The sequence below is a fragment of the Physeter macrocephalus genome, unplaced genomic scaffold (genome assembly GCF_002837175.3).
Source record: "Physeter macrocephalus isolate SW-GA unplaced genomic scaffold, ASM283717v5 random_84, whole genome shotgun sequence".
In the NCBI taxonomy this organism is placed as follows: Eukaryota; Metazoa; Chordata; class Mammalia; order Artiodactyla; family Physeteridae; genus Physeter; species Physeter macrocephalus.
Genome location: NW_021145370.1, coordinates 32,272 through 54,552, shown reverse-complemented (window position 1 = coordinate 54,552; position 22,281 = coordinate 32,272). Strand labels below are relative to the sequence as shown.

Sequence of the window (22,281 nt, the reverse complement as noted above, 5' to 3'; positions counted from 1 at the left end):
GACCCAGCAGAACACTGGGATTCGCTGCTGGGGCCACCAACATTCACCTGAGCACCTCTTTGCCTCTCTGTGGTCTGTGTCTCTGTCTCCCACCTCCTCTTGCCTGCTGAGTCCCTGAATGTGGCCCATCTTCACTGCAGATGCATGGACATCCTGGAGCTGTCGGAGCGCTTGGACCTGCAGCGGTTCCACTCGCACACCCTCCGCCTCTACCGCGCTGTGTGCGCCCTGGGCAACAACCGCGTGGCACATGCTCTGTGCAGCCACGTGGACCAGGCACAGCTGCTGCACGCCCTGGAGGACGCGCACCTGCCCGGGCCCCTGCGTGCAGGCTACTACGACCTCCTCATCAGCATCCATCTCGAAAGCGCCTGCCGCAGCCGCCGCTCCATGCTCTCTGAGTACATCGTGCCCCTCACTCCTGAGACCCGTGCCATCACCCTCTTCCCGCCTGGAAAAAGAGCAGATGATGGTCCCCGCCGCTACGGCCTTCCTGGTGTCGGCGTCACCACCTCGCTGCGGCCTCCACACCATTTCTTAGCTCCCTGTTTTGTGGCTGCCCTGCCAGCTGCTGGGGCGGCAGAAGCTCCAGCCCGTCTCAGCCCCAGCATCCCTCTGGAGGCTCTTCGGGACAAAGCACTAAGGATGCTGGGGGAGGCAGTGCGAGACGGTGGGCAGCACGCGCGAGACCCTGTCGGGGGCTCCGTGGAGTTCCAGTTTGTGCCTGTGCTCAAGCTTGTGTCCACCCTGCTGGTAATGACTTCCTCCTGCTTCCCTCTGTCCTGTTCTCTCACGTTCCAAATCACCCATCCATCCGTACGTACATACCTACATACACTCCCCTCCCATTTGTACATCCAACTACCCATTCATCTCTCTGTCCATGTACCCTTCACCTTCCAACTTATCCTTCTATCATCTACTCATTCACTTTTCCTTCCGTCCATTCGTCTGCCATCTATTCATCTGTTTAGTAATCACTTCCTTCTTTCCATTCATCCATCCAACCAACCATCATTCATCCGTCCTCCACCAACCTTTCCATCCATCCACCTATTCATTCAAACACACCCCCATCTTTCCATCCAAAAGTTCCTCATCTCTTTATCCTTCCAGTCTCCACCCAATTATCCATCCATCCATACATGTACCCATCTATCTAACTTTCAATCTAGTTGTCCATTCATTCTTCCATTCATTCACACATCATTACATCCACCATTTCATCTATTCATCCATCCACCTACCCATTTATTTATTAATCTATCTTTCCCTTCATGCATTCAACCATCATCTTCCTTCCACCTGTGCATCCATTCATCCACCCATCCACAGATTCATCCATTTCTCCATCTTCCACCTATCTGTCCATCAATCCATGCATCTCTCTATCCATATATATTAAGACCCATCCACGTACCCACAAATCCATCCAACCATCTACACCCTTTAATTCACCCATTCTCCATCCTTCTACCCCTTCTTCATTTCATGTACCCTTTCGTTCACATACCCATCTAATGACTCATCCATATATCCATCCATCCATCCAATTTTTCATACACAAACCTATCCACCCATCCACATATCCATCCTACCCCAGTGCCTGGTTATTTACCCATTTATCTATTTGCCCGTCCACTCATTTACTTGCTTATGCACCTGTCAAACCATCTATCCACCCACCTATCTATACATCATTTATCCTGTCATCCACTACCCACCATCTCTTCTTCCACCTTTACCTTCACCTCTCAATTCATTATCCACCCCTTCATCCATCTCCCCGTCAAACCTCTACTATTCCATCTATTAATTCATCCACCCAGTCACCCAGTCCTCCCCGCATTCATTCATCTCTCTCTCTTTCCCTACTCTTTTCCCCTTTTATCTACCTACTCTCCTTCCATCTGATAGCATCTTCATTATGTTGACTGAGAGCTAGCATATGCTGGGAGATATGAGGGCCTCAGGTGTAGGGTGTGTCCTGTTACAGAGTAACAAATGCTCAAGCTTGGGAAAAAGGACACTTCCTTGTGAAGGGAGAGGTGCTCATGTTTGGCTGTGTAGTCTGGGCCATGTACGTGGGACACAGGGTGTGGATCTGGGGGGAATCTTAAGGAGGATGGATGGCAGGGCAGGGGGATGCCATTCCTGCTTGTACGAGGAATCATACACAGCCGACGCAGGAATGAATCTGGCCTGTGCAGGAGAAACAGATCTGGGGAGTGAGGCTGGGTCTTGATTATGGAAGCCTTGCCGGCCACAGTGACAGACCCAGGCTTTGTCCCATAGGTGATGGGCATCTTTGGCGATGAGGATGTAAAACAGATCTTGAAGATGATTGAGCCTGAAGTATTCACTGAGGAAGAAGAGGAAGAAGAGGAAGAGGAGGAAGAGGAGGATGAGGAGGAGAAGGAGGAGGATGAGGAGGAAGAGGCACGGGAGAAGGAAGATGAAGAAAAAGAGGAAGAGGAGACAGCAGAAGGGGAAAAAGAAGAAGACTTGGAGGAGGGGCTGCTCCAGATGAAGTTGCCGGAGTCCGTTAAGTTACAGGTGGGCTGATTCATCCAGTTTTCCAGCCTCCATCCCTCTGGGCTAGGACATACAGGGTCTGGTGGGGCTTGAGTCTGGACTTTGTCCCAAGGCAGTGGGGAGCTGTGGAAGGGCATAAAGCAGTGGAGTGCTGCTGGCTTTGAATGAGCTATCTGGTTTCCATGTGGGAGGTGAATTAGAGGGATGAGACCATGGAGATGGCTGGCTTGAGGATCCAGGCAGGAGACAGTGGTGGCTCAACCAGAGCAGGGCTATGGGGTGGGGAGAGAAAGCAAGAAAAGTTTCAAGGAAGTCCTGATGGTCTCACCACCATGCCTCCTACTGCATGGCTGTCATCCCACAGATGTGTCACCTGCTGGAGTATTTCTGTGACCAAGAGCTGCAGCACCGTGTGGAGTCTCTTGCAGCCTTTGCAGAGCGCTACGTGGACAAGCTCCAGGCCAACCAGAGGGACCGCTACAGCATCCTTGTGAAATCCTTCACCATGCCCGCAGCTGAGACTGCCCGACGTACTCGCGAGTTCCGCTCCCCACCCCAGGAGCAGGTCCTCTGACCCCTGACCCCAGCTGGCCTTACTGTCTAAACCCAACCTCAACCTCTCCCCTTACTCTGATCACTGATGATACTCACTTAACCTCTAAATCTGAGCTTGACCTCTGACCCTATCCATATACTTACCTGTTACTCTTCTACCTCTCTCTGAACCAGACTTCTGAGTCACCGCAGACTGACCCTGACTCCTTTCGAACCTTTAGTCGCCCAGATATTCTTCACTAATGACCTTAGACAGGAACTCACAATTGGATCTTTGATCCTTGACTTCAGAGTTCCTGCTCTGGGGTCTCTGACCCTCATTCTAATCTTTGACCTTCCCCTAGATCAACATGCTATTGCACTTCAAAGATGCTGAGGATGAGGAAGATTGTCCTGTCCCTGAAGAGATCCGACAGGATTTGCTCGAATTTCATCAAGACCTGCTGACACACTGTGGTAAGAGAGGAGATCAGAGAATCCTCCTCCCAAACTTGCTCTTGAGACTCGTCTTGAAGTTTTCCTAAGATTTCCTGATCTTAAATATCGACAGTATTTGTGCAGTAACTGTTGGTAAAATGAATGAGTGACTGAATGAATGACCATGTTAGTGAACAGGTAGATGATGAGTGGAAGGATATGTTTATATGGGTATTTGGGTGGATGTATATGTGGACACATGGCTGTAGGCTATAGCTGGATGGAAGAGTGTGTGAATTGATGGAGAGAAGGATGGCCGAATAAAGAAATGGGTGAAGAGATGGCTGACTGGTTGGATGAATGAAAAGAAGGATGGCTGGAGGGATGGATGGATGACCTCTATTTTTTCTCATAAGTCAGCTGATAATCTTACTGAGATTTTCTTATATGTGATGAGTCATTTTTCCCTGGCTGGCTTTCAAGATTTCTCTTTACCTTTGCCTTTAAGCAGTTTGAGTATGACGTATCTAGGTGTGGAGCTCAATGAATGTATCCTACTTGAGCTGTTTTTGCTTTTTGCTGCATCGTGAGGTTTGTGGGAGCTCAGTTCCCCAACAAGGGATCGAACCCAGGCCATGGCAGTGAAAGCCAGGAATCCTAACCACTAGTCCACCAAGTTTCTTGGATGTGTAGATGAATATTTTTCATCAAATTTGGGACTTTGAGGCCATTATTTTTCCAAATATTTTTCTGCTCCTTTCTCATCTCTCCCTCTAGGACTCCCATTATGCATATGTTGGTACACTAGATGGTGTCCCACAGGTCTCTGAGGTTCTGTTAGTTTTTCTTCAGACTGGATAACCTCTGTTGTTCTACCTTCCAGTTCATTGATTCTTTCTCCTACCAGCTCAAGTATGCTGTTGTACCCCTCTGGTGTTTTTTAAATTTCACTTTTTGTACTTTTCAACTCTGTATGGTTATTTTTTATATTATCTACCTCTATTAATATTCTCTGTTGGCTGAGTCATTGTCATCTTAGTTCTCTTTATTACTTTAGACTTGGTTTCCTTTAGTTCTTTGAAGATACTTGCAATAGTTGATTTAAAAGACAAATGATTCAAGGAATGAATAAATGAACAAACATGAACATATAAAGAAACAAATGAAAAACCCCATGTGTGCATTACACATGAATGAGAAATGAGTGAGTGAACACATGAATGAATAAAGAAGTAAATGATAGAACAGATTAATAAGCAAACAGATGAATGACACGCCCTCCCTTCCTGACCACCTCCAGGAATTCAGCTGGCAGGGGAGGAGGAAGAACTAGAGGAAGAAGCCACCCTGGGCAGCCGCCTGATGAGCCTGTTGGAGAAGGTGCGGCTGCTGAAGAAGAAGGAGGAGAAACCGGAGGAGGAGCCACCTGCTGAGGAGCACAAACCCCGTGAGGACTGGGGCCACCAGGGATGATGGCACAGGGGTGGGCCAAGCAGCCCGGCGCTTGGGGAGTTTCTGGGTCCAAGACAGGCTACCAGGAGTAGCCCAAGGGATGGGTGGATGGCTATTAAGGAGAGAGGAGGAGTGGAGAGAGGGGTGAGAGAGGAGGCATGCTGGAGGCGTGGCCCCAAAGTTGGGGCTGCACAGTGTGTGTGTTGGAACAGTGGGGTGCATGGCTGCCGGAGCAGAGGCATACATCCAACCTTGAGATGGGGCAACTCCTGCACCACCATGGCTTCCATGTACTTGTGGCTTTTCTTTGTTTTTCCCTTATTTCTTGGTGAAATGATTACTATTCTGAGGGGTTAGGAAAGCAGTCATGATAAATGTTGGGCCCATGGGTCATTAGGCAAACTATATATTAACACCATATAACAAGGACAGAGTCCCTAACTTTGGTGGAGGGTTTATTCTATAACATTCAAGAAATTTTATTGGGCCAGCTCTGGGCCAGGCACTGTTGGTAGGGCCAGGGAATATAATAGGGGGAAGAGTCAAAGTCCCTGCCCTCAAGGAGTTTAGAATATTACAAAAGATACCAATATACATATACCATAATGTCAGATGGCCATATGTATTAAGAAGAAAACTAAAGCTGAGTGAGAGGAGAGAGAGGGACAAAGATGGAGAGGTTGGAGTGGGGGAGTAAGGTATGCAAAGATCTGGGGAAAGATGATTGGTACAGATGGAACAGCCAGTGCAAAGGCCCTGAGGCAGGAACATGCTCGGTGTGTTTAGGGACCAGTGTGGCTGGAGCAGAGTGAGCAGGAGGAGAGGTACAGAATATGAAGTCAGAAGTGATGGGTCCAGATCGTGTAGAGCAGATGGAAGGAAGGTAGGACATGTCACAGGTCATGAATTGACACCATCATTCAGTGCCAGTGCAGGAAGCTTTCTCCTGACCCTGAGGCACAGGAGACATCTGTCTTCTCTCCCAGAAATCCTGGGAAGAAAAAGGGTTGGGAGAGAAAGAGAGACAGGGAGAGAAATGGATGCTGGATATAGGAGAGGAGAGTCCCGGGGACATCGTCAGGGAAAATAAAAGAGTTCATTTTTGACATAATTTTCAGATGACACCAAAGTCTTCACAGTTTTTCTTTGTGTCTGTTGTCTCCCATGATGAAAAATCAGCAGTGTTTTTACAGAACAAATGGAATTACCACTTGCACTTTCAAAGGTGCTCAGAATAATGCTCTGGTACTTTTCAGTGATACAAATGCTTTTTCCTCTTAAAGCTTTTAGGGGGGCACTTACGGTCTGGGTATAGGGTGAAGAGGATAGGGAGACTCCTAGAGCCGCAGAACAAAGTCTGCCAGAATCTGCCCACTCCTGGCAGGGGGAGGGCGGGGGGTGGGTGGTTAGCAACTGAGAAGCCCTCTGGAAAGAGGGGCGCCCTCTGTACCGTTTTCGCTCAAGGCCCTGGCCAGGAAGAGTGTTCCTACTCTTGTGTCCCCTTCCCAGAGTCGCTGCAGGAGCTGGTGTCCCACACAGTGGTGCGTTGGGCCCAAGAGGACTTCGTGCAGAGCCCCGAGCTGGTACGGGCCATGTTCAGCCTCCTGCACCGGCAGTACGATGGGCTCGGGGAGCTGCTGCGTGCCCTGCCCCGGGCCTACACTATCTCACCCTCCTCCGTGGAGGACACCATGAGCCTGCTTGAGTGCCTTGGCCAGATCCGGTCCCTGCTCATCGTGCAGATGGGCCCCCAGGAGGAAAACCTCATGATCCAGAGCATTGGGTGAGGCCCCGCCCCTCCCCTGAGGCTGCACATCCCCAGGGAAGGGAGGGGAGACCTTCCGGCTCAAGCTTGTCCACCGGCTCACGTCCTCTGGATGCAATAATGTGTCCTTCCCCATTTCTGGCCCATCCTCAGGGTGGTGTGCTCCTCCCAGCAGCTAGCCCATCTCCCTAGGTAATGTCCCCCCGCCCCCTCTTACCTCTCCACCCACCCCTGGGTAACAGATCCTACTCACCTGTGACTCTTGCCTCAAGATTTACGCTCTCTGAGCTTCGGTTTCTTCATCTCTAAACTGGGGAAGAGCCACGCTTATCTTGAAGAGCTGTGGTGCGGCTTCAGTGAGCTCATGTAGTGGTAATAACAGTAATAATAATAATGATAACAGTAGTCTTGAGCACTCAGTGCCAAGTGAGCCTCATTCATTCACTCAGCAAACATCTACTGAGCACCTACTGTGTGCCAGGCCCTTTCTAGGCACTTGGGGTTACAACATGCAACATGATAAAGATCTCCGCCCCAGGGGAGCCCACCTTGGATCCTCTGGTTTCCTTGTCTGTGAAAGAGGGATAATTCTAGTTCCCGCCTCCCAGAGCGGACATAAGGATTGAATGAGTTCAGGTCTGTAAAGGGAGCGGTGCCGGGCACAGACTAGGAGTTCAGTAACGTTAACTGTTACCACAGTGGTGGTGATGGCTCCCGCAAGGGTCTGGAGGCTCTCCCTGGACTTGACCCCATGCACTCTACCTGTCCACAGGAACATCATGAACAACAAAGTCTTCTACCAACACCCGAACCTGATGCGGGCGCTGGGCATGCATGAGACAGTCATGGAGGTCATGGTGAATGTCCTTGGGGGAGGCGAATCCAAGGTAAGGGGGCTGCGTAGGCCGGGGAGCTCAGGGGAGGGGGCCCCGGAGGGCAGGCACTGACCACCAGCCCACCCTGCTTGCCCAGGAGATCCGCTTCCCCAAGATGGTGACCAGCTGCTGCCGCTTCCTCTGCTACTTCTGCCGCATCAGCCGGCAGAACCAGCGCTCCATGTTTGACCACCTGAGCTACCTGCTGGAGAACAGCGGCATTGGCCTGGGTGAGGAACCCTGAGCCCACTCCTGCTGGTCCATCCAGGCTGGCCCACTCTCCGCTGGCTCACTTAGTCATTTAACAAATACTCACTCTCAACTCACCCTGGATCTGGACCTGTAATGAGCACTGCTGGGGATACCCAGACAGCCCTGGCCCTGGCCCTAATGGGGTTCACAGTGGAATGGGGTAGACAAACCCATCCCAGACAGTGTCAGCCTGGACTGGTCAGGCCTGGGATGGAGAAGCACAGTCAGAGGAGGCACCTGACCCAGGCTGGAAGAGGGGTGGTCAAGGAGGGCTTCCCGGAGGAGGTGAGGCAAGCAAAAGTGAGAGAGTCAGCTAGGCACCTCCGAAGAGCATTCTCACTGCCTCTCACCCCCACAGGCATGCAGGGCTCCACGCCCCTGGACGTGGCAGCTGCCTCCGTCATCGACAACAACGAGCTGGCCTTGGCGTTGCAGGAGCAGGATCTGGAGAAGGTGTGGAGGGAGAAGGCCTGGCCCATACCTGGCCCCTTGGGGCACCTGCTGATTTGGGTCCCACTCTATGGGTGCCATTGTGCATGGTCCAGAACTGAATCAGAAGGGGAATAATTTGCAGCAAAGGGACAGGACCCAGTCACTCGCTCACGGGGCTGAGCGAAAATCCACACCCCACCCTCCCCAGCCACGTGGGCTTGGCACGTTTCTTGGCCCTCTGTGCTCCCTGCTTCTGTGTGTAGCAGTGAAAGGCATCGGCTCTGGAGCTCAGCAACTTAGAGTCAACTCACCGCCCCCACTCCCAGCCCCCCTCTCTTGCTCTGTGGCCTTGGACAAGTGGCTTAAATTCTCCAGGCCTCCATCTCCTCATTTGTAGAATGAATATAACAGAAACAATTTCATACAGTTGTTCTGAGGATTAAATAAGTTAACTCACGAAAGCATTTACAAAGCAGTAAGCACTCTCTGACAGTTATCTACTATTACAGTATTATTTATTTAACAAATGTTTTTGAGCATCTACTATGTGTCAGGACCTGTCCAAGGCAGCAGGGGTATGACAGTGATTGAGAGTCAAAAATCCTTGACCTTGTGAAGCTGACATTCTAGTTGGGAGGATGGATAATAAACAAGATGAAGAAGTAAAATATGTGGTGCATTAGCTAGTGACGAGTGTTAAGGAAGAAAAAAACGTGAGCAAGGGAGCGAAATATCAAGTGTTGGGAGGGTGTCTGAGTTTAGCCACGAGTGGTCAGAGAAAGCCTCACTGAGAAAGTGACCTTCAGGTAAAGCTCTTAAGGAGATGGGGGCCATATGGACATGAGGGGGAAGAGCATTCCAAGCTGGGAAGCAGCCAGTGCAAAGGCCCTGAGGCAGGAGTGAACCTGATGAGTTTGAGGAACAGCAGAGAGAGCAGTGTGCTTGGAGCAGAGGGAGACAGGGTGAGTGCTAGGATGTGAGGGCAGGGAGTTGACAAGGGCAGATTGTGTGGAGGGTCTGTGGGCCACAGCGAGGGCTCTGGCTTGGGCCCTAAGTGAGACAGTAGGGGTCTCTCTGACTGTGTGGGGGACAGACTGGGGGTGGAAGGGAACAGTGAGCCCAGGGAGGAGTTGGCTGCGATGGTCCAGGTGGGAAACGATGGTGGAGGATGAGGGTTACTGTTCGCTGAGGGATCCAAATTGGACTGCGGAGCTCCAGGGATGGGCAGGGACTTGAGCCTTGGGGAGGAAGGTGGTGTGGGTATAGTCTCTGGCTGAGCCTCCTGTGCCCCCAGGTGGTGTCCTACCTGGCAGGCTGTGGCCTCCAAAGCTGCCCCATACTCCTGGCCAAAGGGTACCCAGACATCGGCTGGAACCCCTGCGGCGGCGAGCGCTACCTGGACTTCCTGCGCTTCGCTGTCTTTGTCAACGGTGAGGCAAGGGGTGGCGGTAATAGGGCGGGAGGCTGGGGGTCACTGGCCAAAGCCTCCCTCGGGTGTGGCCCGCATGCTGGGCCACAGGCCTGGCCTGGGCAGGGATGCCTCCAAGTGGGCGCGGGGCAGGGTCTGGAGGTCAACGGGGGCCTGACGTTCACCCCTGAGGTGCCAGGTCAGGGGCTGTCCAGGGAGGGGCCCTGGGCAGCGGCTCATGAGGCCTCCGGACCCCGCGAGCCGCCAGGTGAGAGCGTGGAGGAGAATGCCAACGTGGTGGTGCGCCTGCTGATCCGCAAGCCTGAGTGCTTCGGGCCCGCCCTGCGGGGCGAGGGCAGCTCGGGGCTGCTGGCCACCATTGAAGAGGCCATCCGCATCTCCGAGGACCCCGCAAGGGATGGCCCAGGAGTCCGCAGGGACCGGCGGCGTGAGCTGTGAGTCTCCTGCCCCCTCCTCGACACAACCGCCGCCCTCCCCGAGCCCCTCGCTGCCTCCTCACACCACCCACCTTCCCCTGCAGCTTCGGGGAGGAGCCCCCCGAGGAAAACCGGGTGCACCTTGGACACGCCATCATGTCCTTCTACGCTGCCTTGATCGACCTCCTGGGCCGCTGTGCACCAGAGATGCATGTGAGACCTGAAGGCTGGGCTGGGGGGCGGGCACAGCCAACCTTGAACCTCTTCATTCAGACATTCAGCAACATTGATTTAGCTGTTGCTATGCGTGTGGTCCTGGGCTAGGCAATGCTGGGGACACACCGGTGGCCGAGAGAGCCCCTGGCCCCGCTCTCACAGAGCTCTCAGTCCAGTGCGGGAGATCAGGCAATGAAAGCCAGTGGTAGTCAGGGCTGCAGGGAGAAGCACAGGCAGAGGGGTCAGGGCTGGGAATTCTAGAGCTAGCGCCACGAGACGGAGTCTTCACCTGCCAGTGGGTTGGGAAGGGATGGAATGGGGGAATGACCATATGGGGCAGGGGGTGCCTGATGACATGCCCACCTCCCCTCTCCAGCTAATCCAAGCCGGCAAAGGCGAGGCCCTGCGGATCCGCGCCATCCTGCGCTCCCTCGTGCCCCTGGACGACCTCGTGGGCATCATCAGCCTCCCATTGCAGATCCCCACCCTGGGCAAAGGTACGGAGGGGCGGGACTCAGCAAGGGAGTGATGCTGGGGAGGAAGCAGAGGGACCCCCAGGGCAGCCCTGACCCCGCTCTCTTGCCCACAGATGGGGCACTGGTACAGCCAAAGATGTCGGCATCCTTTGTGCCGGACCACAAGGCGTCGATGGTGCTCTTCCTGGACCGCGTGTACGGCATCGAGAACCAGGAGTTCTTGCTGCATGTGCTAGATGTGGGTTTCCTGCCCGACATGCGGGCGGCCGCCTCGCTGGACACGGTGAGTAGTCTGGCCACGCTCCCGGCCTCCAGAGTGGGATGTGTCATGGGAATAGTGGCAGCACTTTTGTTTGTTCTGAACTGTGTACATATCATAATCCTCCCTCCCCCACCATCAAGATAGAAAACAAAAACCAAGAAAAGCTCTGAGTTCTGGGAAAGGGTGGGTGGAAATCTCCAACACCTCAGGTTATGAAAAAGAATTCTCAGTGATGGCTCAGCACCGTGGAGATACAAAGACCCATGCACAACAACAACAAGAACGATAATAATAGAAGGTGACAATGCCAAGTTAAGATGAAGACTGATAACTCACCATTGGTTTGGCCAAATGGAGGAAGCAGTTTCAGTGAGGTGGTGGGGCTAAAGCCTTATGGGAAAGGGTTTAGGAGAGCCTGGCAGGACTTCCCTGGCGGTCCAGTGGTTAAGACTCCACGCTTCCACTGCAGGGGGCGCAGTGGAAGTTTGCCCCCTGGTCAGGGAACTAAGAGCCCATATGCCATGCGGTGCAGCCAAAAAAAAAAAAAAAGAGAGAGAGAGCCCCTCTCAGAGAGAGAGGTTGTTGAGAGGTGAGGTATTGGAGACAGCAAGTGTTGACAGTCTTCACAAGTTGGTGACAGAAGAGGCAGGGAAATGGCGATGTGCTGGCTGGGTGAACTTGGTCAAGAGAAGGCTCTTCTTAAGATGGGAGAAATGACTGTTCCCTACTGGGAAGGGGAACCCCGGAACTTGAATCTATAACTACCAGTTTATCAGAAATCCAGGGGGCAGAGGAACAAGTTAACTGACACCACTGGGAAGCGGCCATCCAAGGCCAAAATGTAGGAGATTCCATTGGACCCATGACTCAGTTTCTTCAGCAAATAAATAGCCTTAAAAGTGGGGGAGGAAAAGGAACAGTTGCCGATGGAGAGACCTGTCAGCCAAGTACAGTATGGGAGTCTTCCTGGGGCCCTGATCCAAACAATCGCAGCTAAATGCAAAACCATTTTTGAGACAGTTAGCGAAAGCTGATCATGATTATTAAGAGATTTCGTTAATTCTGTGAGGTGTGATAATGGCAGCATGGAATGTTAAATAGAAGTATTGATACTTGTCTGAATGGAGATACATATTGAAGTATCTTTGGGTAAAATGATATATGGCTGGGGGTTGCATGAAATAGTACAGGAAAAAAGGCGAGGGTAGAGAGGAAAAGCATGCAGAAGGTGGGTATCTGCAGAACAGCCTAATCTGGGTAATGAGGGTTCATTAATTGGCTCCTGGACTTTTGCGTGTATTTGAAATTTTGCATAGTCCGAAGTACTAAGGGTAGTGGAGTGTGGGAGAAGCAGGTTTCAGGGGAAGATCAGAAGCCGGGGTCGTTTGCCCAGAGTTATCCTGGGCGGGTGTCAGGGCTTGATGTCCCCACCCTGCGCCCCAGGCCACTTTCAGCACCACGGAGATGGCGCTGGCGCTGAACCGTTACCTGTGCCTGGCGGTGCTGCCGCTCATCACCAAGTGTGCGCCACTCTTCGCGAGAACCGAGCATCGCGCCATCATGGTGGACTCCATGCTTCACACGGTGTACCGCCTGTCCCGCGGCCGCTCGCTCACCAAGGCGCAGCGCGACGTCATCGAGGAATGCCTGATGGCGCTCTGCAGGTGGGGCGGGACCCTGGTGGGCGGGGCTACGGGTGGGGCGGGCCTCAGGGTGGGGCGGGCCTCAGGGTGAGATAACCCCGCCCCTTGCATGTCCCCGTAGGTACATCCGCCCGTCCATGCTGCAGCACCTGCTGCGGCGCCTGGTGTTCGACGTGCCCATCCTTAACGAGTTCGCCAAGATGCCGCTCAAGGTGAGGGCAAGCCCTCTTCAGCTTGCGTATTTCCATGCTCCACCCACCGGCTTGCTCCACCCACCGGCTTGCTCCGCCCTCGGACTATGGGCCTCATTTGTATCACACGGCCCAGGCCAGTTAACCTGCAAACGCGCGGGCAGCGGGCCCCATAGAAAGCTCTTTAACATTCACTTTGCGTCATTGGTGCCTCTAACACTCCCTAATTAGCGTTTAATTCGCATAACAGTGAGCCAACCCCCACCTTAATTAGCATATATTTGCGTGGGGCACACTTTTTCTAATTAGCATGCTTATTTGCATGCTTAGACCACCGGCCTTCCACTATTCAAATGACTGCATTTATTTGAGTAAATAGTACCACAGCTATCCTGAATATTTGCACACTGTCTCTCCTATTATTTTTTTATTTGCATGCTAGTTTGCATAAGGGGATACCCCCAACTCAGATATTTTAACTATTTTGCGTAATACATCTAAATCAGCCCCCATTTCAAATTTGCATATTGGCTGGTGGAGGCTCTCTTCCCAACTACCACGTGTTTGCTTGGGGTGCTGCCTATGTTTCTATTTGCCATGTTAATTCACATAAGCACAGATCACTTCATCCGTATGCCCATTTGCACATAACCCTACCCATGGATTAATATCTGCATGCTTGTTTGTATAAAGAACACCAGACAAATCCAGCTCTGATTTAATGCCCATCCTGACTCTGAATTAAAGTGCCAAATTTACATAATAAACTGTCCAGGACCACTTCCCAATACGCATGCCATTTCCCCTTTAGTAGCATATCATTTGCATAATCCACACCTCCTTCATAATTTAAAAGCACTGCCACCCCCCACCCCCACCCCCACCCTGGGGCCTCCCTGGGCCTTCATTCGCCTGCCACCTGTTTATGTCCCCCTCATTTGTGTGTCCCGCTCTTGTTCCCACCCAGCTCCTCACCAACCACTATGAGCGTTGTTGGAAGTACTACTGTCTCCCCACAGGCTGGGCCAACTACGGGGTGACCTCGGAGGAAGAGCTGCACCTCACCCGTAAACTCTTCTGGGGCATCTTTGACTCTCTGGCCCATAAGGTCTGGGCACCCAAGGGCCCTGAAAGAAGCCTGTTTGGAGGGTCTGGGGCCCAAAGTCAGGGATCCAGAATGAAATCCTCAAAGTTGGGGGTTCAGGGAGGGAGGCAGTTCTTCAGGTTTGGATCTAGGAGAATCTATGAGTTGGGTCTCTGGTTTGAACATTATGGAAGAGGGAATGGGCCTCTAGTTTGGGGGCTTGGAGGGGGTAACATAGGGGTGGTCTGAGAGTCCAGGTGGGTCTGAGGTTTGGGTTTCAGGGAGAGAGACCATACCTCATGTTTGAGGGCTCAAGAAAGAGGGGTGATGATTGGAGGGGTGAGTTTGAAGTCCTGGTGCTTCAGGATTTGAAGGCTCCGTCAGGCCTGCAGTGACCTCCCGCCCTGACCTCCCCAGAAATATGACCCAGAGCTGTACCGCATGGCTATGCCCTGCCTGTGTGCCATCGCAGGGGCCCTGCCCCCCGACTACGTGGACGCCTCATACTCATCCAAGGCTGAGAAAAAGGCCACGGTGGACGCTGAAGGCAACTTTGATCCTCGGCCTGTGGAGACCCTCAAGTGAGGCCTGGGGGCAGGAGGGGGGCCCTGGGGGCTGGGAGAAGGAGAAGGTTTCAGAGGTGGAAGGAGGGGCCAGCCCTAACATCTGCTGACCCCACCCCCCTAATAGTGTGATCATCCCAGAGAAGCTGGACTCCTTCATTAACAAGTTTGCGGAGTACACACACGAGAAGTGGGCCTTCGACAAGGTTGGCGTCATGGTCCTCCCCTCCCCAGGAACCCCCACCCCTGCCAGCCTTCCTCAAGACCCCAGCTTTCCCCCAGACCCAGATCCTCCCGGAGGGCCCCAGATTTCCCTGAGACCCATAACTCTTCCTGGGATTCACAGCCTCCTCTGGAACCCTCAGCCCCTCCAGGGTTCCCTCTCAGTGTCTGTCCACACCTCATCCTGCTCCCACCCCCAGCTCCATAGTGACACTGCGCCCACCTGTCCCCTCTCCACCTCCAGATCCAGAACAACTGGTCCTATGGGGAGAACATAGATGAGGAACTGAAGACCCATCCTATGCTGAGGCCCTACAAGACGTTTTCGGAGAAGGTGACCAAGCCTTGGCGCCCAAGTTGGGGGTCCAAAATTTGGGGGATCAGGGAGGGGCGAGGCAGCTTCATGGGCTTGGATCTAGCTGGATCTGCGGGTTAAGGCTCCCCCTCCATGGACTTTGCCTTCCCTCAAACTTGGCTGCCTCCCCTAGACCCCAGACTCCTAGTGTCCCTTCTCTTAGAAAGAGTTGGAGAGACTGGGTTTGATTCCTTGACCATACAACTTAACTTCTCTGAGTCTCATGTATAAAAGGGGATAATGAGAGTTCGGGAAGCTCTGTTACAGAACAGGTAAGACACCTGGGATTGAATTCAGACTGGACCACTTCCTAGCCACATGGTCAGGGCTTTCCCCTTTTTGGGACACTGGAGGCCAGTGAGGCTGAGCCAGGGGCTCCTACCTCCACCTCCCTCTCACCCCATTCCACCAACTCCACTCCCTCCTGTCCACCCCAGGACAAAGAGATTTACCGCTGGCCCATCAAGGAGTCCTTGAAGGCCATGATTGCCTGGGAATGGACGATAGAGAAAGCCAGGGAGGGTGAGGAGGAGAAGACGGAGAAGAAAAAAACCCGGAAGATATCCCAGAGTGCCCAGGTGGAGGCGGGGCTGGGACAGGGGGCGGGGTCATGAGGGGGTGGTGAACGGCTGGAATAAGGGGAGGGGCCAGGAGAGGATGGGGCCAGGCAGGAGGTGGGGCCGACAGGGGGATAAGGGCCACGGGAAAAAGGCGGGGTCAGCGGAAGGGGGAAGGCCAAGAGGGGGTGCAGGAGAAGGCTGAGAGATCTGGGAAGGGAGAGGGCATGGGTCTGAAGAACTGCAAAGGGCAGAAGAGAGGAGTGTGGCTTAGAGACAGGGACTTAAGGAGAGGGCACAGAGGAGGGGTGTAGGGCCAGGTAGGGGGGATAAATTGGCTTGGGGGCTGGGCTTCCTGCTAGTCCGTCCATCTTTCCCTTGTCTCCCCAGACCTATGATCCACGGGAAGGCTACAACCCCCAGCCCCCTGACCTCACCGGAGTTACCCTGTCCCGGGAGCTGCAGGTGAGTCTTCTGATCCTTTATTTGGGGACTGGAGGTGTCTGTTGGGAGAGGAAGACATCCTCTGAATGTGGGCTTTGACCCTTTGCATCCTCTCCCAGGCCATGGCAGAACAACTGGCAGAAAATTACCACAACACATGGGGACGGAAGAAGAAACAGGAGCTGGAAGCCAAGGGTGAGGCACCCACCCCACGCCGCACAGACTCCCCTTCGCCGTAGTCCCCTAGTCACAGGCTCCGGAGTCATAAGGGCCTGGGTTAGAGTTGTGTGACTTTGAACAGTTGCTTTCACCCCACTGAACCTTCGTTTCTGTGTCTCTACAATGGGGATACTCACAGCATTTACTCCTGTAGGGCTGTGGTGAGGATGTGAGGAGCCTCTGAAAGCAATGTTTGGTTATTCTAATCTGTCTTTATTACTATAATTATGCACACCCTCAACTTCAGGAACCACTTCAATGAGCGGCCTGGGTCCCCCCCCACGCCCCTGATTTCTGGTCTTTGCTGCCCCAGGTGGTGGGACCCACCCCCTGCTGGTTCCCTACGACACACTTACGGCCAAGGAGAAGGCACGAGATAGAGAGAAGGCCCAGGAGCTGCTGAAGTTCCTGCAGATGAACGGCTACGCGGTCACCAGGCAAGCGGGCTGGAAGGCTAGCCCGGGAGGGGTAGGAAAAGTGGGCGGAACCCCGGCAAAAGCTGGGATAGGCGAGTCCTAGGTAGCGGAGGCGGAGCCAGAGAGAGGAAGGTGATGGGGGTGGGGCCTGGGAGCAGAGGCAGGGCCATAGAGGGGTGGGGCCTGTAGGGCAGAGGCGGGGCCAGAGAGGGGAGGAGCCTAAGAAGGGTGGGGCCTGGAAAGCGGAAGCGGGGCCTGGCCGAACTGGAAAGAGGTGGGAAACACGGCGGGTCTGCGTCTGGGCTGACCTCTCGCTCTGCCTGAACGCAGGGGCCTTAAGGACATGGAACTGGACACGTCTTCCATTGAGAAACGGTTCGCCTTCGGCTTCCTGCAGCAGTTGCTCCGCTGGATGGACATTTCTCAGGAGTTTATCGCCCACCTGGGTACGGAGAATTCCCTCCCCGTCCCCGCCCTAGCTGCAGTTTCACAAAGGCACCCAGTTCATTCATTTCTCCTTCCTCCCCTCATCTAATCATTGTGCTAGACATTGTTCTAGGGGTTGAGAATAAGACAGTGAACAAGAAGACAAAGATCCCTGTCCTCCTGCAACTTACATTCTTGTGGTGGATTCAGCCATTTAAAGTCGGAAATAAGGAGATCACTGAGTGTGTCAGAAAGTGATTAGTGTTACGGGAAGAGGAATACACTAGAGCTAGCTAAAGAGGGTTGGGAGTGTGGGCCGGTTGTACTTTTAAACGGAGTATTCCAGGACTTCCTTGGCGGTCCAGTGGTTCAGATGCTGCACTTCCACTGCAGGGGTCATGCGTTTGATCCCTGGTCGGGGAACTAAGATCCCACATGCCCTGCTGTGCGGTCAAATAAATAAATAGAGTATTCCAGGAAGCTGGGGAGAGAGCTATGTGGTCATCTGGGGAGAGTATTTTAGGGAGAGGAACAACCAGTGCAGAGGTCGCTGATGTGCGCATTAGGAGGCTCATGTGGCTGAAGCAGAGTGACCGAGAGGGGAAAAGTGAGAGTAAATGGGGTTAGTGACAGGCGGATCATGACGGGCTTTGCAGGCCATGGTGAGGACTGTGGCTTTTTGCTCTGAGTGAGATGGTGCCGCGGGAGCATTCTAAGCAGGAGAGGGCCCTGATCTGCCTTGGGTGTTCACAGGCTCCCTCTGGCTGCCTGTGGAAGCAGACTGAGGGGGGCAGGAGCAGAAGAGAGTGAGAACTGGGCAGATTCTGGATCTATTTTGAAGGCTGAGGCGGTTGGGATGCCCCACAGCTGCCTCTTATATATCACTAAGAATCACAGCTGGGGGCCCTATGATCCCTTCCAGCTTCCCCCAGAGAGCCCCAGCATTCCCCTTAAGAGCCACCCAGGAACCCCCAAATTCCCTTCAGGTGAGTGAGTGGCCCAGCAGGATTCCCTCATACATCTCACCCCAAATCCCACACGAGCCAGACCTCCATGCTGCACAGCCTCCTGGCAATTCCCTCTCCTCCCTGAACCTCAGTTTGCTCATCTGTGAAAGGGGGATTCTGTTCACCATAACCAGCTACAGTTCTGTCACTTATTTGCTGAGTGACCTGGAGTGAGCTATTTCACCTCAATTTCCTCATCTGTAAAATGGGAATGAAGGACCAAGTATACAGACCTCCAGGTTGGGAGGAGATTGTGCAAGAACATTTCTCACAGTGCCAGGGGACATAATGAGTGTTTAGTAATTGGAGCCTTATTTTTTATTATTATTATTTTAATAGTATTATTATTTTAATAATATGAATTATTACCATCACTACATGATGATGATGATGATGACTGAAACAGATTTCCACTTTAAAGTTGAATCTAATCTGTCTATATTGACTTCTTGTTTCATTCATTCATTCCACATTTACTCAGTGACAGATACTGAAGTTCAGAAAGAAAAGGACTTGTGATTGGTGAGGAGGGGGATGTTCCATGGCCTTACCCCATCCCAGTTTGTCCTCCTCCCCATTTTCAGCCTCAGGAAGGGTTTGATCAAGGCGTTAGGGGGATCAGATGAAAGACAGGGGAGAGAGGTTTACCTCAAAGCCAATGTAAGTGACTTCATACGAGGAGGCAATCTCCTATCACATCCCAACTCTGCCCCCTCAGAAAACCCTGAGTTCCCTAGCCTTGAAGCCACCATGACCCCTATTTGCCTCCCCCCACCAGAGGCTGTGGTCAGCAGTGGACGAGTGGAAAAGTCCCCTCACGAACAGGAGATTAAATTCTTTGCTAAGGTGAGAGGTGGGCTCAGAAGCTGGAGGAGGCTGGGGACTGGTGGGCTCTCCTCTCTCTTCACCCAATCCCCTTCATCTCTTCCCCATGCCCCCAGATCCTGCTCCCTTTGATCAACCAGTACTTCACCAACCACTGCCTCTATTTCCTGTCCACACCGGCCAAAGTGCTGGGCAGTGGTGGCCACGCCTCCAACAAGGAGAAGGAAATGATCACCAGGTGCGCCCCCCTGGGACCTGTGACTCACACCCCTGACCTCATGGCATTATAATCCTGGATCTTTTCCTCCCACCCTTGGACCTTAGAGGCTCTGTCCTAGGTGCTGGGCACTGATCAGTCTACCTGCAGAGGTGATAGAAGGGCTAGGGTGACCAACTGTCCTGGTGTGCCCCAGGACACGTGACTTTCAGGCAACCTGGGACGAATTGGTCACCCTGTCAGAAAGGCAGACCAGACTCCCCACCCCCAGCGTACCAGTTACTGCTTGTGACTTTCAAGCTGGTTCATCTCTCTGCCCCTCCGCACCCCCTCTGTCTCCTTCGTTTTCTCCCCCATCATCCTTTCTCCTCCTGCCTCTGTCTTCTGTCACTCTCCCTCTGTCTTCCCTGTCCCTCCTCCTCTCATTGTGTCCCCTTGGTGTCCTCGCTCCCTGTTTCTCCTGTCCTGTTTCTTTCTCTTTCTTCAGCCTCTTCTGCAAGCTTGCCGCTCTTGTCCGTCACCGAGTCTCTCTCTTTGGTAAGTAGCTCTGCTCCCGAGCCCCTTCTCCCCAATCTTCCCTCTCTTCCCCTCTTCACAACCTCGCCCTGAAGAAATATGGCCCAGGTTCATGCCTTAATCTGAACAACTTTCACTGTGTTCTTCCTCTGGACTTGCACATGGAGTGGGTGGTCCTGGGGACAGAGCAGTGACTGGGATAGTCCTGGGCCCTGCCATCATGGAACTCTCCGACTCATCACCAGACGGTGACGGCCCAGAGGTCAGGGCCAGGATGGGGGAGGGACAGGCAGAGGGGATCACAGCCAGGATGCGGGAGGGACAGGGGCCTATGGGAGTCTAGGTGGGGTGGGGATGGATGAAGAGAGATCAGCTGAGTTGGCTGTAGAGGGAGGTACTGTCCCCATAACCCTTTCTTCACCCAAGCCCAACTTCCTCCCCCAGGGACGGATGCCCCAGCTGTGGTCAACTGTCTTCATATCCTGGCACGCTCCCTGGATGCCAGGTGGGGCTAAGGGTCATGGTGGCCACTCCCATTCTAACCGTGCTCCCGCCCCCAAGCCCTGTTCTCCTAGACTCTCCTCAATCTTGAATCTCAGATTCTGGATCTGGTCTGCCCCCACCTCCCTGTTAGGACCGTGATGAAGTCTGGCCCCGAGATCGTGAAGGCTGGTCTCCGTTCCTTCTTTGAGAGTGCCTCGGAGGACATCGAGAAGATGGTGGAGAACCTGCGGCTAGGCAAGGTGTCGCAGACACGCACGCAGGTGAAGGGTGTGGGCCAGAACCTCACCTACACCACCGTGGCCCTGCTGCCTGTGCTCACCACCCTCTTCCAGCACATCGCCCAGCACCAGTTTGGAGACGATGTTATCCGTAAGGGCTCCTGATCCCAAGGGCAGTTGTCGGTGGGGGGGAAGTCAGTTCAACCAACACCACCCATCCCAGCGTGCCTGATAGAATCTGCAGGTGTTTCAGCGTTATATTTATTGAGAGGATTCATTGCCATAAACAGAGTGTGCATTCAGTTCAGAAAATTGGTAGGTAAGAGAATGAGTTAATCAGAGCATTAATTCCACAGCTCTGACAAAAGAACCTAAATCACAGTAACTTAAACAAGTGACAGATATATTTCTTTTTCATGTAACAGTCTACTGGTAGGTTGATCATGATGTCAGAAGCCCAGATTCCTTCCATCTTGTTGCTCTGCAGTCCCTGAAATATTGACTTTATCTATATGGTCCAAGAGGGTGCACCATCACCTTCTCATTCTAGCCAGTAGGAGACAAGAGAAAACAGAGGAGGGCACCTCAGTTCTTTTAAAGGAACAACGTAGAAATGGCCCACATCACTTCTGCTCACATTTATCCTATTGGCCAGAACTTAGCATATGGCCACATGTCACTGTAAGGAAGGCTAGGATGGTAGACTTTATTCATGTGTTGAGCTAAGTATGGAGGTTTCTTACTAGGAAGAAGAGAAGAGCAGAAAGAAGGTAAGAGCAGATATTGGGAGTCAATTGGCAGTGTCTGCTGTATTTATCCTACCAAATGGCACCTATAGTGTGTGACCCAGCCTGGGATCTTGTAACATAATGCATACAGTGTGTAACATAATGTTGTTAATGAGACACGGGCAAGATAAAACACCCAATAGGGGGTGATGACATTGTATGTTCAGGTACTCAAAAAGCCCTACAAGATGTGGAGCATGGCAGAGGCAGGAAAGGGCAGGAAGGGCTGGTGGGAGAGATGTCTCGGAGGCCGAGGAGATAGGCTGTGGAGGGGAGGCATCCAGAGCGAGGCCCTGGCCTGGGGACCTGGGGACAGTGCGGCCTCCATGAGTCAAGTTGGAAGAAATAACAAGTTTGAGGGAGATGCCAAGGTCAGTTTGGGGTTCGGTGGTTGTGAGGGGCCCAGGGGATCGGAGGCGTCCAGGACAGGCTGTGGGGACCGAGGGGTAGGGGAGGCCTGTCTCAGCTCACTGCTGATTTGACATGGACAAAAATTAAGAAAGTAGCACTTGGATGGGGTTCTTCCCCGGCTCCAATATTTTTTTTTTCGGCCGCGCCATGGGGCACGCGGGATCTTAGTTCCCCAACCAGGGATCGAACCCGAGCCCTTGGCAGTGAGAGCAAGGAGTCCTAACCACTGGACTGCCAGGGAATCCCTCCAACATTTTATTCTGAAATTTTAAAAACATACAGAAAAGTAGAAAGAAGAGAATTGTTAACAATCTGCCCCATTTGTTTTACCTTTCACTTTATGAGTGAAAGTATTTCCAAACTTATTGCTGAACTTTTTGTTTTTAAATTTATTTTAATTTATTTTTGGCTGCATTGGGTCTTTGCTGCTGCATGCGGGCTTTCTCTAGTTGCGGCGAGCGGGGGCTACTCTTCGTTGCTGTGGGCAGGCTTCTCTTGCAGTGGCTTTTCTTTTTTTTTTTTTTGCGGTATGCAGGCCTCTCACTGTTGTGGCCTCTCCCGTTGCGGAGCACAGGCTCCGGACGCGCAGGCCC

At 52.8% G+C, this 22,281-nt stretch overlaps 1 protein-coding gene across 5 annotated transcripts in view; it reads left to right on the top strand.

Annotated features, from left to right (window-relative positions):
- LOC102976725 (ryanodine receptor 1) overlaps window positions 1-22,281 on the top strand; it is an 88,655-nt gene that overhangs the window by 38,073 nt on the left and 28,301 nt on the right. For all 5 annotated transcript variants that reach the window (XM_055082332.1, XM_028483882.2, XM_028483885.2 and 2 more), the window contains 30 exons: window positions 141-753; window positions 2,296-2,556; window positions 2,900-3,100; window positions 3,435-3,546; window positions 4,808-4,954; window positions 6,469-6,742; window positions 7,497-7,611; window positions 7,697-7,829; window positions 8,210-8,304; window positions 9,578-9,713; window positions 9,960-10,146; window positions 10,233-10,341; window positions 10,721-10,841; window positions 10,934-11,103; window positions 12,526-12,746; window positions 12,847-12,937; window positions 13,884-14,024; window positions 14,418-14,581; window positions 14,691-14,769; window positions 15,030-15,119; window positions 15,578-15,718; window positions 16,088-16,162; window positions 16,261-16,336; window positions 16,674-16,797; window positions 17,107-17,222; window positions 18,988-19,055; window positions 19,151-19,272; window positions 19,739-19,788; window positions 20,212-20,272; window positions 20,402-20,640. In XM_055082332.1, the coding sequence (XP_054938307.1) occupies window positions 141-753; window positions 2,296-2,556; window positions 2,900-3,100; window positions 3,435-3,546; window positions 4,808-4,954; window positions 6,469-6,742; window positions 7,497-7,611; window positions 7,697-7,829; window positions 8,210-8,304; window positions 9,578-9,713; window positions 9,960-10,146; window positions 10,233-10,341; window positions 10,721-10,841; window positions 10,934-11,103; window positions 12,526-12,746; window positions 12,847-12,937; window positions 13,884-14,024; window positions 14,418-14,581; window positions 14,691-14,769; window positions 15,030-15,119; window positions 15,578-15,718; window positions 16,088-16,162; window positions 16,261-16,336; window positions 16,674-16,797; window positions 17,107-17,222; window positions 18,988-19,055; window positions 19,151-19,272; window positions 19,739-19,788; window positions 20,212-20,272; window positions 20,402-20,640 (4,532 nt within the window). The remainder of the gene's footprint in view (window positions 1-140; window positions 754-2,295; window positions 2,557-2,899; window positions 3,101-3,434; window positions 3,547-4,807; window positions 4,955-6,468; window positions 6,743-7,496; window positions 7,612-7,696; window positions 7,830-8,209; window positions 8,305-9,577; window positions 9,714-9,959; window positions 10,147-10,232; window positions 10,342-10,720; window positions 10,842-10,933; window positions 11,104-12,525; window positions 12,747-12,846; window positions 12,938-13,883; window positions 14,025-14,417; window positions 14,582-14,690; window positions 14,770-15,029; window positions 15,120-15,577; window positions 15,719-16,087; window positions 16,163-16,260; window positions 16,337-16,673; window positions 16,798-17,106; window positions 17,223-18,987; window positions 19,056-19,150; window positions 19,273-19,738; window positions 19,789-20,211; window positions 20,273-20,401; window positions 20,641-22,281) is intronic.